Below are 19039 nucleotides of genomic sequence, written 5' to 3' on the forward strand. Positions count from 1 at the left end.
TTATGTTGGAAACTCCTGACCTCAAGTGATCTGCCCGCCTTGGCCTCCCAAAGTGTTGGGATTACAGGCATGAGCCATGGCACCTGGCCACACATTAGTCATTTTAAATGTTTCTCTTTCATGTGAGCTCTCATACGAGATTATAGTTGTTAAGGCGAAGGAAAGAGTGTCACATACATCACATCATTAAGGTTTCTCTGCCAAATAGACACTGAATTTGAAGATGTGAGGCCTGACTGAAGCATATATCGCACTCTCCACACTTCCATGGTTTTTCTCCAGTATAGATTCTCTTACACAGATTAAGATTCAAGTGATCGGCCGGGCGCGGTGGCTCAAGCCTGTAATCCCAGCACTTTGAGAGGCCGAGGCGGGTGGATCACAAGGTCAAGAGATCGAGACCATCCTGGCCAACATGGTGAAACCCTGTCTCTACTTAAAATACAAAAATTAGCTGGGCATGGTGGTGCTCGCCTGTAGTCCCAGCTACTCGGGAGGCTGAGGCAGGAGAATTGCTTGAACCCGGGAGGCAGAGGTTGCAGTGAGCCGAGATTGTGCCACTGCACTCCAGCCTGGCACCTGGCGACAGAGTGAGACTCTGTCTCAAAAAAAAAAAAAAAAAAAAGATTCAAGTGATCAAGCAATCCCACTACTAGCTATATATCCAAAGGAAAGGAAGGAATCCATGTGTTGAACTCCTGTCTGCACTCCTATATTTATTATAGTACTATTTGCAGTAGCTAACATATGGAATCAACCTGTGTTCATCAATAGAAAATGGTAAAGAAAATGTGGCATACATACACAAAGGAACACTAACCATAAAAAATAACAAAATTCTGTGATTTATGGCAAGATAGAAATAAGCTCTGGAGAACATGATGTTGAGTGATGTAAAGTCAGGCCCAGAAAGATAATACATGTTCTCACTCATATGTGAAAGCTAAAAAGTTGACATCATAGAAGCAGCATAGCACTGGCCAGGCACAGTGGCTTATGCCTGTAATCCCAGCACTTTGGGAGGCCAAGGCAGGTGGATCACTTGAGGTTGGGAGTTCAAGACTAGCCTGACCAACATGGTGAAACCCCGTCTCTACTTAAAATACAACAATTAGCCAGCTGTGGTAGCGTGTGCCTGTAATCCCAGCTACTCAGGAGGTTAAGGCAGGAGAATTGCTTGAACCTGGGAGGTGGAGGTTGCAGTGAGCCAGGATCGTGCCACTATACTGTCTTAAAAAAAAAGCAGAAGCAGCATGGCATAGCAATTACTAAAAGGGAAAAGCAGGAGGGAGAATGGATGGTGAAAGGTTGGTTAACAGCTACAAAAGTACAGTAAGATGAAGGGAACAAGTTCTAATGTTCCACAGTACTAAGGGTGACTATAATTCATAATAATTTATTTTCAAATAACTAGAACAGCAGATTTTTGAAAGTTCAGAACATAAAGAAATGATAAATGATCAACACAAACAAATGATAAACAAGGTGATGGATACGCTAATAACATTGATTTGATCATTATACATTCTATACACGTATTAAAATATGCCGTAACCCATAAATATGGACAATAATTATATGTCATTTAAAAATAATGATAAAATCATATCTAGATTCAAGCGCCTCTTGTAGCGCTTCCCACAGTCCTCACATTTGGATGTTTTTTCTCCACTGTGGTCTCTCTGTTGGTCTTGAAGGCATGAATTGTGCTCACTGTTCTTCCCACAGTCCTCACATTGGAAGAGTTTTTCTCTGCTGTGGAGTCTCTGATGGGTTAGATGAGTTGAGGCCCATCTGAAGCCCTTTCCACACTCCTCACATTTGTATGGCTTTTCTCCAGTGTGAATTCTTTGATGGAAACGAAGTTTTGAATTCTCAGTAAACCTCTTCCCACACTCTTCACATTCAAATGGTTTTTCTCCAGTATGGAGTCTCTTATGTCTCAAAATACCTGAGGCCCACCTAAAGCTCTTTCCACATTCCTTACAATTATAAGGTCTCTCTCCCGTGTGGACCCTCTGGTGCAAGTCAAGATTAAACTTACTAATGTAGCCCTTCCCACACTTCTGACATTTATACAGTTTTTCTTCTCTGTGGGCTCTCTGATGTGAATGGCCCTGTGAATTCATATAAAATTTCTTCCCACATCTGTCACATTTGAATGTTGTTTCTTCATTGTGGACCCGCTGATGTCTTGAAAGACATGAGGACCACTTGAAGCTCTTCCCACATACATTACAATTATATGGTTTGTCTCCTGTGTGGTCCATCTGATGCTTATAAAGATCTTGCCTACAAATGAAGCTCCTTCCACACTTTTCACATTTGTATAGTTTCTCTCCTGTGTGGACCATGCAATGACTATTAAGTGCTGGTCTCGGACCAAAGCTATTACTACAGATATCACATCTAAATGATTTCTCTTGCATGTGGACCATGGAATGCCTATTAAGATTTGCTCTACTACGGAAGCTCTTACCACATATATAACATTGAAATGGCTTCTCCCCAGTATGGATTCTTTGATGTTCCTGAAGCTGGGAATTGTGAGTGAAAGCCTTCCCACATTCCTCACAAATATGAAGTTTTTCTCCTGTATGTAATTTGCAATGAACATAAATTCCTGATCTACGGCTGAAGCCTTTCCCACACTGCTCACATTTGAATGGTTTTTCTCCAGTGTGGATTCTCTGATGAGTTTGCAGATATGAGCGCCGACTAAATTCCTTACCACACACATCACACTTATAGAGTTTCTCTCCCATGTGAACTTTCTGATGAATATGAAGAGCTGAGCTATAACAGAAGCTCTTCCTGTACTCATTACATGTATGGGACATCTTTCCTGAGTGTAATTGTTGATGAAGATCAAGGATGGAGACATCACTGAAGGATTTTTTACACTTCCCATCCTCAGAAGGTGTCTGTCCTATGTGAATTATAGATAGTCCTGCATCAACCTGGGAGGGGACATCACCTTGTGTGTAGAACTGAGAGCTACTTATCATGGAGTCTTGAGGCCTAGTTAAGTTACTTGCAATTTGTTCCCAGATTTGCTGGCAAGACCACTCTTCATGTGGTCCTGTTTCTGGAACAGATTCCAACTCAGTTTGGATCTTGCCTCCTATAAGGACACAGAATGAAGAGATGTGGATAAGTGAAGCCTTTGTCCAGTGTTTTCAGGATTTCACTTAGGACATGGCCTGAAACTTTACTGAATACAAGGAAGGTGCAGTTTGTGTTTTCCAAGTGCGCCACAGTCTCTTGTTTTCATGAAACCAGTTTTGAACCACATAACGTCTCATACGTGGTAGAAATGAAAGACTTAATTTAAAATATTAATATAATACATACAGTTAACTTGTTACTATTTCTACCAATTTCCTAGTCTAAAATCTTGCATGGTTTATTATGTAACTAATAAATTATATACATGGTGAATCAATAGGAACTTTAAGGGTAGGATGACTTCAAGATGGCTAAAGACACCCAGAGCTTGCCTCCTCCACAAAGAGCCAAAATAATGAGCAGTGCTCACTTCAGCAGCACATACAGTAAAATTGGAATGACCAGCCTCTGCACAAAGCTGATATGCGAATTCATGAAGTGTTCTATATATTTTTAAATAAAAAATTTAAAAAGCAAATAATCATACATCAAATAGCGTCTAAGAGGGATCACTGGAATAAAGCAGAGAAGTGACTGGAAACACCTGAAGCACAAAAGAAGAGTAAGGTGATGTAGCCCTTCTGGCCGTGATGACCTGAAAGCCTGAAAGGCTCCTCAGTGTTGGGAAAGGGTAAGTGAGAGATCCCCAGTGGTTTCCCTTTCCACTGTGGACTCCAGCAATCAGCCATGAGAGAGCCCCTTGACCCCTGTGGGCCCTGAGACTAGTATAGGGGGCTATCTGGACTCTGTGCAATGGCACCGCTCCAGAGAGGATGCTCATGAGACTCAAGCAGCTATGGCCCGGTGTTATTTTGAGGGCCGCACCCCCACCAGACTGCATCTTGCCCTGGGGCCCAATAGCTCTTGCATCTCCAACTCCCTGGAGCCCCAATGACATGCCCCCACACTCATCCACCTGGAGGGTTGCAATAGTGCGATGCCCGTTAGACCCAGCAGTATGGCAGAGTTCCCAGCAATCTAGGCCACATATTGTCCTACACTCCGGGGAATGGGCTGTGCGGCACACCAGGGAGGCTGTCCCCAGCACAGTACAAAAGGACGCAAAGTGTGCGCTCACCACAGCCTGAAAGCTGCCTGTCTGGGGCTGCTGCCTCTAACGGCAACACTACCCCAACCCCCAGCAGCAGGGCCACTGTACACTTGTATGTGTTCTCATTCTGCGGAAAGGCTCTCCGTACACTCTGCCACTGCCACCCAAGCACACCACCTAGAGGCTTGGGGAATCCCCTGCACTGCCTACCACAACCTGTGCCCATGCAGACCTTAGGACTTCATTTGGTGCTGCCCATCTCAGTGCAAAGCATGACACAGAGGGACCTGGGGATTGCTCTACCCTGTGTTGCCTCGGGCATATGTGTGCACAAATAAGAGAACTGACGAAGACCTAGCTGTGTGCCGCCAGTGCTGGAGCATGCCATCTGGGGACCAAGGGATCATGCCACCTCTTCCACCACAGCCTGCATCTGCCTGCACCACTGAAAGGCCTGAGGACAGGCTCACTTGGCCTGGTGTCATTCCTCCACTACGCAAGTATACCACTTGGGGCTGTTGAGATCACCCTGCCATGTCGGTCGCCCCAGGCATGAGCATGTACCATGGAGAGAGCCTTACAACAGACCTGGAACCCTGCCACAGGTGCCTAAGCATGCTGTCCAGAGGCCTAAGGATTTCCCTGCCCTGATCACCACCACTGGCATCTATGTGCTCCTCCTAGTGACCTGAGGGTAGGTCCTACGAGCCTGCTGCCACCACCACTGCTGACACTCACCTTCACACACCATGTGGGGGTCTCAGGACTGACCTAGCCAGCCCATCACCACTACCTCTAATACCAGTGCACACAGCCTGGAAACCTGAGGGTTACCCTGCCACCACTATTGGGTACTGTGCTCTGTAGCTGGGTGATGGGATCATTCACAATGCAAACCTCAGCATCACACGATATACCCAGATAACAAAAGTGCACATGTACCCCCTGAATCTAAAATAAAAATTGAGCAGCTAAAAGTCCTCCTCCTAGACATTCTGTTCCAGGGGGTAGAGATAATAGGTAAATAGAAATATATGAGACACAATGCAAGACAACACCAGAAGGGTAAAGACAGGATAGTATTTCATTCTAGTATTGATTTATTGATTTATTTTTGAGACAAAGTCTCACTCTGTCACCCAGGCTAGAGTATAGTGGTACAATCCTAGCTCACTGCAACGTCTGCCTCCTGGATTCAAACGATTCTTGTGCCTCAGACACCTGAGTAGCTGGGATTACAGAACTGTGCCACCACACCCAGCTAATTTTGGTATTTTTAGTAGAATCAGCGTTTCACCATGCTGGCCAGACTGGTCTGGAACTCCTGGCCTCAAGCTATCTGCCTGCCTCAGCCTCCCAAAGTCCTGAGATTACAGGTGTGAAGCCACCATGCCCAGCTGGTATTTTAAATAGAGTGGTCAAAGAAGGCCTTTCTCATGATATTAAAACCGAACAGAGACCAGAATAAAGGAAGGGTCAGAAGGTTTTCAGGTGAAAGCATATTCCAATCAGAAAGAAGAGCATGTATAAACTCTAAGACAGAAGCTTCTGTAGTAGACAGAACAACGGTTCCTGAAAGATGTCCACATCCGACTTCCGGGACCTATGAACTTGTTATGTTACACAGCAAGAGAGATTATGGTTGCAGATGCAATTAAGGTCACTAGTCAGCTAAACAGAAAGTAGGAAGGTCATCCTAAATTATGTGGGAGTGACCAATCCGATCACAAGGGACCTGAAAGGTGGAAAACAGAGGCTTAAGAAGAATGGTGGCATGACTATGAAAGAATGGTCAGGGATGCAATGGAGCTGCCTTTGAAGGTGGAGGAAGGGAAACAAAAGCCAAGGAGTGTGACCAGTGCCCAAGGATTGTAAACTAAAGTGAAGGCTTTTCCCCATGAACATCCAGAGAGGAACAAAGCCCTAGGGACACCTTGATTTTTGTCCAGTGAGATGTGTCAGACTTTAGGTCTGAAGAACACAAAGATAAATGTCTGTTGTTTAATCTGCTAAGTTTGTGGTCACTGGGTACCAGCAACAGGTGATACAGTGTCCTTGGCAGGATGAGAAACAGCAGGGAGGACAACAGGGCTGGAAAAGATGAAGCAAGAGGGAGAGCACAGGAGATGTCGTCAGAGAGGCAGTGGGGAATGCAGAGCAGATCCAGGGTCTCTAAAAGGCACTGAAAGCAATTGTAACTTTAATGCAAATAAGAAGTTATAAAGGCTTTTAAGCTGAGGAATGGCAATCTGACTTACATTTCCTAAGGATCACGTTGGCTGCTATGAGGAAAACAGATGTCAGGGTGGAAAGAGGGGTGGGGGGAGCAGGACAACCAGCAGGAAGGAGGTTGTAATAATCCAGGAAACAGGTTTGGCCATTTACACCAGGGCAATGGAGTTGGGCAATGGACAGAAGTAAAACCGATGGGAGAGTCGCATACAAGGATGCATGGTTGCTTGGTTCTTACCTGAATTCCCTTCTCTTCGGGTTGCCGTCTCCATCATCCAAAACTTTTCTTCTGTTTGGAGGTGAAAAGTATCTCGGTGGAAAGGCTGATGCCCTGTGAAGAAAGTCACATGCTTAATCCCAATACATCCTAGGTAAAATTTACTAGAAATTTAGGTTCTTACTGCATACTCGAACTTGAACACTGATACGGTTTGGCTGTGTCCCCACCCAAATCTCATCTTGAATTGTAGTTCCCATAATCCCCATATGTCATAAGAGGGACCTGGTGGGAGATAACTGAATCATGGGAGGAGTTTCCTCCATGCTGTTCTCATAATACTGGGTAAGTTCTCACAAGACCTGATGGTTTTACAAGGGGCCTTTCGCACTCTGTTCAGCACTTCTTCCTGCCGCACTGTAAAAAAGGTGCCTTCCTTCCCCTTCGCTTTTGACCATGACTGTAAGTTTCCTAAGGCCATCCCAGCCATGTGAAACTGAGTCAATGAAATGTCTTTTCTTTATAAATTACCCCGTCTTGAGTATTTCTTCATAGCAGCGTAAGAACAAATTAATACAAACACTCTAGGATACAAAGCCACTCTTGGGGCCTGATGTTCAATTACAGAGGGTGTCTGTGCTCACCCACTGAGAGCAGGTTCCTGAAGTTCTCCAGCATCACATCTCGGTACAGCTTCCTCTGGGCAGGGCCCAGCAGCCCCAGCTCCTCCTCAGTGAAGACCACAGCCACATCCTTGAAGGTCACTGCCTCCTACGACATCAAACATATGTAATCTCAATCTCATGACCAATGATTCTGGGGAGAAGGGTGGCACTGAGCAGCTGAAGGGTATGGGTGAGAAGTTGCTGTAGATCTTGAGAGACGTAGGTCAACTTACAGATTTCCCATTCACTCTGTCTGTATCATTGCCAGGATACAGACAGAATGAATGGGAAATCTGTAATTGATTTTCCAGACCTCTACCAGAAGAGGAATGATGAAAAAGTCCTATAGTTTACTTTGTGCACTTACTGAGTCTCCTTGTATGTAACTCTAGCACTCTAAATGCAGCATCCTGGGCTACAGATATATAGGTTTCAAAGAAACTTGCCAGTTGCCCCAGCAACATTTAGCAATTCAGTCCCAACCTTGTTTAATAATGCCCATTGTTCTCTCTGGTACTTGAACCCTGAATATTATCATTTTCTTTCTCTCTCTCTTTCTTTCTTTCTTTTTTTTTTTTTTGTTAAGACGGAGCCTTGCTCTGTCACTCAGGCTGGAGTGTAGTGGCACAATCTTGGCTCACTGCAACCTCCGCCCCCTGGGTTCAAGTGATTCTCCTGCCTCAGCCTCCCAAATGGCTAGGATCACAGGCGCCCACCACCACACCTGGCTAATTTTTGTATTTTTAGTAGAGACAGGGTTTCACCATTTTGGCCAGGTTGGTCATGAACTCCTGACCTCAGGCGGTTTGCCAACCTCAGCCTCCCAAAGTGCTGGGATTACAGGTCTGAGCCACTGCATCTGGCCCATTTTTCTTTAATATCTGCCAAACTAACAAGTTTATGGTGACCTATGTGGGACAGCTACGGAGTGGGCCCTCTGTACTCTCAAGACACAAACTATATTTAGCAGCATCACTTACAAACAAACAAGACACAAACTATATACATTAATTGCAGCACTGAATGTCATGATGTGGAGCCAATGTGTCTATGAGCACACTGTGTGTGCACACTCACAGGGCTCAATCATGATGTGGAGCCAGTGTGTCCATGAGCACACTGTGTGTGCACACTCACAGGGCTCGATCATGATGTGGAGCCAGTGTGTCCATGAGCACACTGTGTGCACACTCACAGGGCTCGATCATGATGTGGAGCCAGTGTGTCCATGAGCATACTGTGTGCACACTCACAGGGCTCGATCATGATGTGGAGCCAGTGTGTCCATGAGCACACTGTGTGTGCACACTCACAGGGCTCAATCATGATGTGGAGCCAGTGTGTCCATGAGCACACTGTGTGTGCACACTCACAGGGCTCAATCATGATGTGGAGCCAGTGTGTCCATGAGCACACTGTGTGTGCACACTCACAGGGCTCAATCATGATGTGGAGCCAGTGTGTCCATGAGCACACTGTGTGTGCACACTCACAGGGCTCAATCATGATGTGGAGCCAGTGTGTCCATGAGCACACTGTGTGTGCACACTCACAAGGCTCAATCATGATGTGGAGCCAGTGTGTCCATGAGCACACTGTGTGTGCACACTCACAAGGCTCAATCATGATGTGGAGCCAGTGTGTCCATGAGCACACTGTGTGTGCACACTCACAGGGCTCAATCCTAAGGCTCTGTGCCTTTGCCTTCCCAGCCATGTGACCTTGGATCAGTTTGCCTACATGCATTGGTTTCTTCGCTGTATAAAGATGGTTACATTAGTTTTCTCCAGGGATAAACAAGAGAATATAAATGGGGAAAAGTCTGTGGCACAGACTAGGTATTTAATTAACATTAGTTAATTTTATTACCCTTTAATATAACTTTCATTATAGTTATCTATTTCATGTCTGCATAGTATTACGGAGAACTGATGATCTATCTTTATCTATTCTAAATAATGAATATTTCATTTTATGTAGTTTTCATTATTACCAATCCTGTGAAGAAAATTGGGTTACGTAGACCTTACTCTCCAGTCTGATTATTTAAAAAAATTTCGGCTGTGCATGCTAGCTCATGCCTATAATCCTAGCACTTTTGGAGGCCGAGACAAGCAAATCACTTGAGCTCTGGAGTCCGACACCAGCCTGGGCAACATAACAAAATTCTGTCTCTACAAAACATACAAAAATTTAGCTGGGCATGGTGGCACGTGCCTATAATCCCAGACACTTCGGAGGCTGAGGCACAAGAATCACTTGAACCTGGAAGGCGGAGGTTGCAGTGACCCAAGATTGCGCCACTGCACTCCAGCCTGGGCAACAGAGCAAGACTCTGTTTCAAAAAAGAAATAAAATAAAATAATAAATTAATTAATTTAAATTAAATAATTTCAAACCAGGTTCAGTGATTCACACCTGTAATCCCAGTGCTTTAAGAGGCTATGGTGGGGGAACTGCTTGAACTCAGGAGTTCGAGACCAGTGTAGGCAACACAGCAAGACACCATCTTTATACATTTAAAGACTTAGCCAGGCATGGTGGTGAGTGCCTGTAGTCCTAGCTACTTGGGAGGCTGAGGTAGGAAGATCTGGACCCCCGGGGTTCAAGGCTGCAGTAGGCTACACTCACATCACTGTACTCTATCCTGGGCAATACAGCAAAATGCAAGTCTATAAACATAATCCACCACATAAACAAAACCAAAGACAAAAACCACATGATTATCTCAATAGATGCAGAGAAGGCTTTTGACAAAATTCAATAGCCCTTTATGCTAAAAACTCTCAATAAACTGGGTATTGAAGGAACATATGTCAAAACAATAAAAGCTATTTATGCCAAACCTACAGCCAATATCATACAGAATGGGAAAAAACTGGAAGTATTCCCTTTGAAATCTGGCACTAGACAAGGATGCCCTCTCTCACCACTCCTATTCAATATAGTATTCGAAGTTCTAGCCAGAAAAAAAAAAAATAAAGGGTATTTAATTAGGAAAAGAGGAAGTCAAATTGTCTCTATTTGCAGACGACATGATTGTATATTTAGAAAACCCTATCATCTCAGCCCAAAATCTCCTTAAACTGATAAGCAACTTCAGCAAAGTCTCAAGATACAAAATCAATGTGCAGAAATCACAAGCATTCCTACACACCAATAACAGACTAACAGAGAGCCAAATCATGAGCAAACTCCCATTCACATAAAATACCTAGGAATACAACTAACAAAGGATGTAAAGGACCTCTTCAAGGAGAACTACAAACCACTGCTCAAGGAAATAAGAGAGGACACAAACAGATGGAAAAACATTCCACGTTCATGGTTATGAAGAATCAATATCGTGAAAATGGCCATACTGCCCAAAGTAATTTATAGATTCAACGCAATCCCCATCAAGCTACCAATGACCTTCTTCACAGAACTGGAAAAAACCACCTTCAACTTCATATGGAACCAAAAGAGAGCCCACATAGTCAAGACAATCCTAAGCAAAAAGAAGATAGCTGGAGGCATCATGCTACCTGATTTCAAACTATACTACAAGGCTACAGTAATCAAAACAGCATGGTACTGGTACCAAAACAGAGATGCAGACCAATGGAACAGAACAGAGGCCCTGGAGGCAACACCACACATCTTCAACCATCTGATCTTTGACAAAGCTGACAAAAACAAGCAATGGGGAAAGGATTCCCTGTTTAATAAATGGTATTGGGAAAACTGGCAAGCAGTGTGCAGAAAGCAGAAACGGGACCCCTTCCTGACACCTTACACTAAAATTAACTCCAGATGGGTTAAAGACTTAAACGTAAGACCTAATACCATAAAAGCCCTAGAAGAAAACCTAGGCAAAACCATTCAGGACATAGGCATAGGCAAGGACTTCATGACTAAAACACCAAAAGCATTGGCAACAAAAGCCAAAACAGACAAATGTGACCTAATTAAACTCCAGAACTTTTGCCCAGCAAAAGAAACAATCATTAGAGTGAACTGGCAACCAACAGAATGGTAAAAATTTTTTGCAATCTACCCATCTGACAAAGGGCTAATATCCAGAATCTACAAAGAACTAAAACAGATTTACAAGAAAAAAACAAACAAACCCATCCAAAAGTGGGCAAAAAATATGAACAGACACTTTTCAAAAGAAGATATATATGAGGCCAACAAACATATGAAAAAATGCTTATCATCACTGATTATTAGAGAAATGCAAATCAAAACCACATTGAGATACCACCTCATGCCAGTTAGAATGGTGATCATTTAAAAAATCTGGAGACAACAGATGCTGGAGAGGATGTGGAGAAATAGGAACACTTTTACACTGTTGGTGGGAGTGTAAACTAGTTTAACCATTGTGGAAGACAGTGTGACACTTCCTCAAGGACCTAGAAATAAAAATTCCATTTGACCCAGCAATTCCATTACTGGGTATATAACCAAAGGATTATAAATCATTCTATTATAAAGACACATGCATGCGTATGTTCATTGCAGCACTGTTTACAATAGCAAAGACCTGGAACCAACCCAAATGCCCATCAACGATAGACTGGACAAGGAAAAATGTGGCACATATACAACATGGAATACTATGCAGCCATAAAAAATGATGAGTCTGTGTCCTTTGTAGGGGCATGGATGAATATGGAAACCATAATTCTCAGCAAACAGCCAAGAACAGAAAATCAAACACCATATGTTCTCCCTCATAGGTGAGTGTTGAACAATGAGAACACATGGACACAGGGAGGGGAGCGTCACACACTGGAGTCTGTTGGAGGGGGCCAAGTGAGGGATAGAGGTGGGGTGAGGAGGTCGGGGAGGGATAACATGGGGAAAAATGCCAAATGTAGGTGATGGGGGCATGGAGGCAGCAAACCACATTGCCATGTATGTACCTATGCAACAATCCTGCATGATCTGCACATGTACCCCAGAACCTAAAGTACAATTTAAAAAACAAATAAATAAAAATTTAAAAAGAATAAAAATAATTTCAAATGAAAATTAAAATGTCAAAAAATAAAAATGTTAAAAATTGTGATTACATATGTCAGATCTGAATTTTTTATCAAACTCCAAAATCTTTTAAGGGGATACATTACCCTGCTTTTTCTTAAAATAGCCAAAGGCAGATTATTGAATTTCCTGTGATTTTGATAATCTCATTAGAGAGAATAATTAACCTTATTAATCCCATGATTTGATTATAAATAGTACTATTACCTTTTCAAATATGTATTGGTCCTTTCTATTTCTTCTCTAAAATTTACCAATTAAAGTATCAATGTCCTTTATTCATATTCCTTTGAATTTTTTTTATCGATTCTGTACATAAGATTCTTATTTTGGAGTGTGTCTTTTTTAGATATCAAAGTGGTAAATATTTTCACCTTAGGCTATTACATTTCCTGGTAACACTCTGTAAGCCATCTTTGCCATTAGGAATTTAACGATTTTCTATAATAAGTGTAGGAATCACTGTCTTTTGGTGTCTGGAGTACTAGGTGCACCTGAGGAGATGCCAGGACAAGAAGAGAAGAGGTCCCCCAAGTAGGGGTCAGGGAGGAGCTATGCCACCAGTGGATGTCATCACTCAAGAGGGCACTCCAGACACCCATACCAGAAGACACAGGTCCTCCAATGGAGAATCCTTTCTTCTTGTCTCTCTCTTTCAATTTAGCAAAATAACTAACATGCCAACCCTGGGTTTCCTCTCTGAACCTCAGCAGGTTTCTCATGTTTCACATATTTAAGAGGAAGATGAAGCTGAGAATTGCATCATTCAGCTGTTCCGAGGACTAAATAAAGGAATAGAACATAGTGACTAGAGAATCTTCTGATAACATGGACATTTGAAACTAAAGTTACCTATCATTTGGTCAAAGTCCTTAATACATAGAGAATAATAAAAAAAAAAAGGTAAATAATATACATACAATGCATGACTTAAGCATGGGGAAAACAAAACCCAGCTCTTCCTATGTGAAAATCTCCAGAAACCCTAGTGTGAAGCCACAGTTACCGCCTGCTGTGCTGTGCCACATGTGGATATTTTATCTACAAAACGGCCAACATGGCACATGTCAAAAGTAGCCTTTCAAAACTGAGCTCCTACTGTCTGTGAGTCTAAAGTAGTTAAAAAGGAACAGCGGCCAGGTGCAGTGGTGCACACCTGTAATCCAAGCACTTTGGGAGGCCAAGGCAGGCGAATCACAAGGTCAGGAGTTCGAAACCAGCCTGGCCAACATGGTGAAACACCGTCTCTACTAAAAATACAAAAATTAGCCAGCGTGGTGGTGGGCACCTGTAATCCCAGCTACTTGGGAGGCTCAGGTAGGAGAATCGCTTGAACCTGGGAGGTGGAGGTTGCAGTGAGCCGAGATCACACCACTATACTCCAGTCTGGGCAACAGAGCAAGAATCCATATCGAGAAAAAGAAAAAAAAAAGGAACATCAATTCAATGGGAACATAATGCAATCACAAACAACAAACATTATATCATATTAAACAAAAAGAACACAATTTAAATTAGCTAAGTATCCATACAAATACAGTTATGAATGTACATGAGGAGTAGCATGAGAAAATAAAAATGCCTAATTAGTGTGAAGAGATGTAGTGAAATAGGAGAATTGTTCCTTCCCACTAAATTTCTACTCGTAACATAAACGATGGTAAAAGTAAACAAAATCAAATCCAAATGCAAATTCAGCACAAAAGAAACAAGGAGCCACCTGGCGTACAACAGGTGCACAAACAACTGTTGTTCTCCTTGAGTCTTCCCACGACTGAGAAAAACACGAGACAATCGTAAGTAGTGAGACGGCATTCGAACAGCAAAAGAGATAAGCCTTACTCACCTTGAACATGGTCCTTTTTCCTCCTACTTTAGGGAATTTGCAGAGTCCTCAGTGATGCAGTTTGAGGGAAGACAGAATTGTGCCTGGAATGTGTCATGGAAGGCAAAAACAAACAAACAAAAGACATGAAGGGGTGGTCAGGGATGCTGCCCAACAACACGAACAGGTATTACAAAGTTGCACTTGAATGTTCGCAGCAGCATTATTCATAATAACCCAGAATTGCACACAACCAAAATGCCCTCCTGTGGGTAAATGGACAGACAAATTGTAATCTATCCATACAATGGAATTTTACTTGGAAATTTAAAGAAATGAAGTACTGGCTCATGCTACAACATGCATAAACCTGGAAACACGTTAAGTGAAAGAAGCCGGTCACAAAAACCCACGGACTGTACGATCCCATTTATATGAAACGTTCACAACAGGCAAATGCACGTGTAGAGAAAGTAGATCTGTTGTTGCTTCACATTTGAGGTGAGAATGGGCTTGGCTATAAATGCACACAAGGAGTCCAACCGGGAGATGAAAATGATCTAAACTGAATCATGATGATGGTTATTCCACTTCACAAAATTCCTAAAAATCATTGAGTTCTATGCCTGAAATGGGTGAAAGCTATATGTGAAATGTATCTTGATAGAAGTGGAAAAAATAATTGTTAATCTACATGTCATTGAATCAGTAAGACTGAATTCTGAGTCCATATCAATAGAATATTTATAGTTGAATAAAGGAATGAATAAATGTCAAATGGAAACTCATCTTTATGGTAGAATGTCCACTAATAATGTATCTCCCCATTAGAAGCTTTATTATTTCCAAAATCTAAAAAAAAGTAACTTCACAGTGGACAAATCTGAAAGACGTCGTCTTGTGCAAGTGAATGAAGTTGAGATCACCAGTGAAGGGACAATCCAACATCATTTGGACACTGTTATGTTGCAATGAAAAGGACGCCTCACCACTACTACGGTATCCCTATCAACAATGCATAATCTGCCAGGCGCGGTGGCTCACACCTGTAATCCCAGCACTTTGGGAGGCCAAGGCGGGTGGATCATGAGGTCAGGAGTTCAAGACTAGCCTGGCCAAAATAGTGAAACCCTGTCTGTACTAAAAATACAAAAATTGGCCGGCCGTGGTGGTGGGCACCTGTAATCCCAGCTACTCGGGAGGCTGAGGCAGAAGAATTGCTTGAACCCGGGAGGCAGGGGTTGCAGTGAGCTGAGATCACACCACTGCACTCCAGCCTGGGCAACAAGAGTGAGACTCTGTCTCTGAAAAAAAAAAAAAAGCATAATCTAAACCTAAACATGAAATGTATCAGATAAACCCCAAATGAATGTCCTTCTACCAAACAACTTGCTTATACTCTTCAAAACCCATGCATATAAAAGACAAAGGCTGTGGAATCCTTCTAAATTAAAGAAGAGTATAGAAATGTGACAATAAAGACAATGCATAAAATTGGACTTTGGGGTTGCAGGTAAAAAGTTGGGCAGAGATAGTTATAAGGACCAAAATAAAAAACCTGAACAAATTTAAATATAAAAACTGCAGATTAGATAACAATGTTATGTAATATGGTATCCAACACTATCTAATAAATAACACAACTACTATTAGTAGTCTTTTAACAGATCGATCTGATACATAACACTATTACTTATACGTAACACTATTATACTAAGTAATAACAATATTACTTAGTATAATATCTAATTATTTTTTTTGAGACACAGTCTCACTCGGTTGTTCAGCCACAGTGCAGGGGCACCATCTCAGCTCACAGCAGCCTCTGCCTCCTGGGTTCAAACGATTCTCATAGGTCAGCCTCCCTAATAGCTGAGATTTTTAGTAGAGACAGGGTTTCACCACGGCCAGGATGGTCTCGATCTCTTGACCTCGTGATCCGCCCGCCTCGGCCTCCAAAGTGCTGGGATTACAGGCACACGCCACTACACTCAGCTAATTTTTGAATTTTTAGTAGAAATGGGGTTTCTCCATGTTGGTCAGGTTGGTTTCGAACTCCTGGTCTCAAGTGATCTGCCTCCCTCAGCCTCCTAAAGTGCTGGCATTGCAGACATAAGCCGCCATGCCTAGCCAGTATAATATCTAATATTATCTAGCACGTTATGTGAAACCCTATAACCAGTCTTTCCTAAACACCTCTTACCAAGACACACACAATTACCTTGGAACGTGGGCTTCCTTGCTGCAGAAAGCGACTAGCAACTGTTTCTGGCTACAGGTATGTTCCTGGTATCTGGCTTATGAGCAACAACAAAGCAAACATGAAAAATGTAAATAAACACTTGGCAAATTTGGGTAAAGGGTATATGAGAATTTCTAATATTATTTTTGCAACTTTTCTATAGGTTTCAAATGATACGAAAATAAAGTGTTAAAATATCAGGAAACATTTACAAAAATAACAAAGAGATAAATTAGGATGAGCAGATATAACATCGCAGTTCACTAGTTATTTCCCTCTTGACAGCGTTTCCAAATTTCCATAGTTAAACACATAAGGGGAAACACAGTTTTGAAATTATAAAATTTCGTTTAAATGCTTATAAATAAATATGCAAATATACCAAAGGAAAGACTAAAAAGAAATATATTCGAAGATTAACGGTTACTATCTTCACATGCTGGATTCATGGTTAATTATAAACTTGTACGACTCGTATTTCTCTAATTTCTGAACGCTCCACAATGATACCATTGCATTACAAGTTAAATATTTGTAATAAATGAATGGCTGTAATAAACGAAATAGTTGACAAACTCCCAGAACAGTCCGAACCCATGAGCCTTGCTCTCGAGGTCCTTCAATCAAGTCCTAACTTGCTTTCCACACCAGATTCCAGCTAATTTCTCTGCCTCAATGAGAATATATCCAAAAGATTATCAACAAAGGCTCTGACCTGTAATGCCCAGGTTTCAACCGCAGCTCCACCTTTTACGACTAAGGGGACAATGCGCAAATAACTCCTGCTCCTTTGTATCTCGTTCATCTTTAAAACGGAAAAAAGGCAGTACCTCTCCACAGAGCCAAGGCGTGGCGAAAATGTGATCATTGTATAAGGCCCTTGGAATGACGTTACCGATTAATGCTTAATTATTATCAACACCGAAGCCTGAGGACACATCCTACATTCTCGGTTGAGGTGAGCATCTCCGTAAAATAAAAAAAGCCAAGGACCACTCACGTAGAGCCTTGCCCTCAGTAGCCAAGAGGCCCCTCCCTGCAGCTCTTTTTCAGAACCAGGCTGGGGAAGGAGAAAAGCTGTGAAATACCCTGACCGCGTCGCCGTCCCCAATAAAAGTTTAATGCTTCTCTCCCTTCGTGGAAGTGGACACAACTCTCACCTTCCTAAAAAGAGGTCAGAAGGCGTCCGGGATCACCCAGAGCCCTGCAGGAATCAGAGACAAGGGCCGGGTCCCTGCAGCTGGAGCTCTCACCCCGCCCAGGGATCTGACAGGCTTCATGGGAAATAAACGCTAAGAAGAGACCACCAGTCACTAAGGGACAGGGACTGCTTTAAGGCTTTCATTTGTGTTACTTCTTCCAGTTCCCAGAACGATTTCATTAGGATGGTCCTTAAGTCCCCATTTTAAAGAACAGCAGTGGGAGGTACAGGGAGATTAATAACATCCCAACTCTACATTGTGAGAAAGTAGTCTCGCAGGTGGGATGGAGGGAGGCGGACTGAGCGAGTGAGAGCCCCAGAAACCCTCAAACTAGGCGAGACGCGTCCCGACCAAGTCCCAACCCCCAGCACCATTCCCGGGGACGCTAGGACCAAGAAGGCTCCGCTGACCAGAACAAAAAGAGCGGCCGCTGCCCTTCCAAACCTCCGTTTTCCAACGAGGCTCCTTCTCCCCTTAGTCAAATTCCAGGTGGTTGGCGAGCCCGCATCGTAAGAGGACGTGTTTAGAAGGACCGACAGACGCAGAACACAAAATTTCCACCGAATGCACTGCAGCAACCTCACCCCCCGGGAGCGGAAGTGCCCCCTACCCGGCGGAGTGTGTGGACTACATTTCCCAGAAGTCCCCGGACACGCCGCCCTGAGACTACTTGCCAATCGCCTGCGCTACACTTTTTTGAATGCCAAAGGAGACGTTCAATAGTATCGCCCTCCAGCGGGAAGCGTGGGAGTCCGCGGTCCTCTTCGACTACATTTCTCACAATGTCCACGAGGAATAAATCCCATAGACCCAAGCGCCTGGTCAGGAATGTGGACTGTGACCCTGAGAGTGGTCCTTCCCTCTCCCTGAGTCCCCAAGAGAAAATATTGAATAGACAGGAATTCCTGAAGTGGCGCGCGCCTGTAGTCCCAGCTACTCAAGAGGCTGACATGGAAGGATAGTTTGAGCCCGGGAGGCCACCACGTCTGGCTAGTTGTATTTTTAATAAAGACAGGGTTTCGCCGTTTTGGCCAGACTGGTCTTGAACTACTGGCCTCAAGTGACCTGTCCACTTCAGCCTCCCAAAGAGGTAGGATTACAGGCATAAGACACTGCGCCCAGCCCTTTGCCCAACTTTTAATTGGGTGGTTTCTTTTATTGAGTTTTAAGAATTCTTTATATATCCTGGATAGTACAATTCATGCTGTGTGGTCTTTTCATGTTCCTGACAATATTCATGTATGCCATGTATGTGTAGAATGTTTTAAAACTCAAGTCCCGTTTAGGTATTTTTATCTGCTTTTGCTCATATTGTCTCATTGAAGAATCCATTCCAAATAAAAAGTCAGGAAGATTTACTTCTGTGTTTTCTTCTAATACTTTTATAGTTCAGCTCTTTCATT

The 19039-nt window shown here is 43.0% G+C and overlaps 1 protein-coding gene across 7 annotated transcripts; it reads right to left on the reverse strand.

The window, feature by feature from the left end:
• Window positions 1-1370: 1370 nt before the first annotated feature.
• Window positions 1371-18226, reverse strand: ZNF284 (zinc finger protein 284). Of its 7 annotated transcripts, none has more exons than XM_012446550.2 (6): window positions 18081-18226; window positions 16414-16485; window positions 14214-14296; window positions 7313-7439; window positions 6690-6782; window positions 1371-3124 (listed from the first exon to the last, which is right to left on the reverse strand). In XM_012446550.2, the coding sequence occupies exons 3-6, from the start codon at window positions 14220-14222 to the stop codon at window positions 1575-1577; spliced, it is 1779 nt and encodes a 592-aa protein (XP_012301973.2). In that variant the 5' UTR covers window positions 14223-14296; window positions 16414-16485; window positions 18081-18226; the 3' UTR covers window positions 1371-1574. The 7 variants fall into 7 exon arrangements, with proteins under 7 accessions (XP_012301973.2, XP_012301971.2, XP_021524160.2 ...); XM_012446548.2 differs by having other exon boundaries at window positions 16414-16489; XM_021668485.2 differs by having other exon boundaries at window positions 18047-18226.
• Window positions 18227-19039: the final 813 nt, after the last annotated feature.

Source organism: Aotus nancymaae, unplaced genomic scaffold, assembly GCF_030222135.1.
Source record: "Aotus nancymaae isolate 86718 unplaced genomic scaffold, 86718_ANA_hifiasm-v0.15.2.pri h1tg000028l, whole genome shotgun sequence".
Lineage (NCBI taxonomy): Eukaryota > Metazoa > Chordata > Mammalia > Primates > Aotidae > Aotus > Aotus nancymaae.

Coding starts and splice junctions, on each gene's coding strand:
- ZNF284 (XM_012446551.2), bottom strand. Junction 6,783..7,312: donor CAGGAACCTGCTCTCAGTGG/GTGAGCACAGAC, acceptor CTTTCTTCACAG/GGCATCAGCCTTTCCACCGA. Junction 3,125..6,689: donor CCGAAGAGAAGGGAATTCAG/GTAAGAACCAAG, acceptor GTGTCCTTATAG/GAGGCAAGATCCAAACTGAG.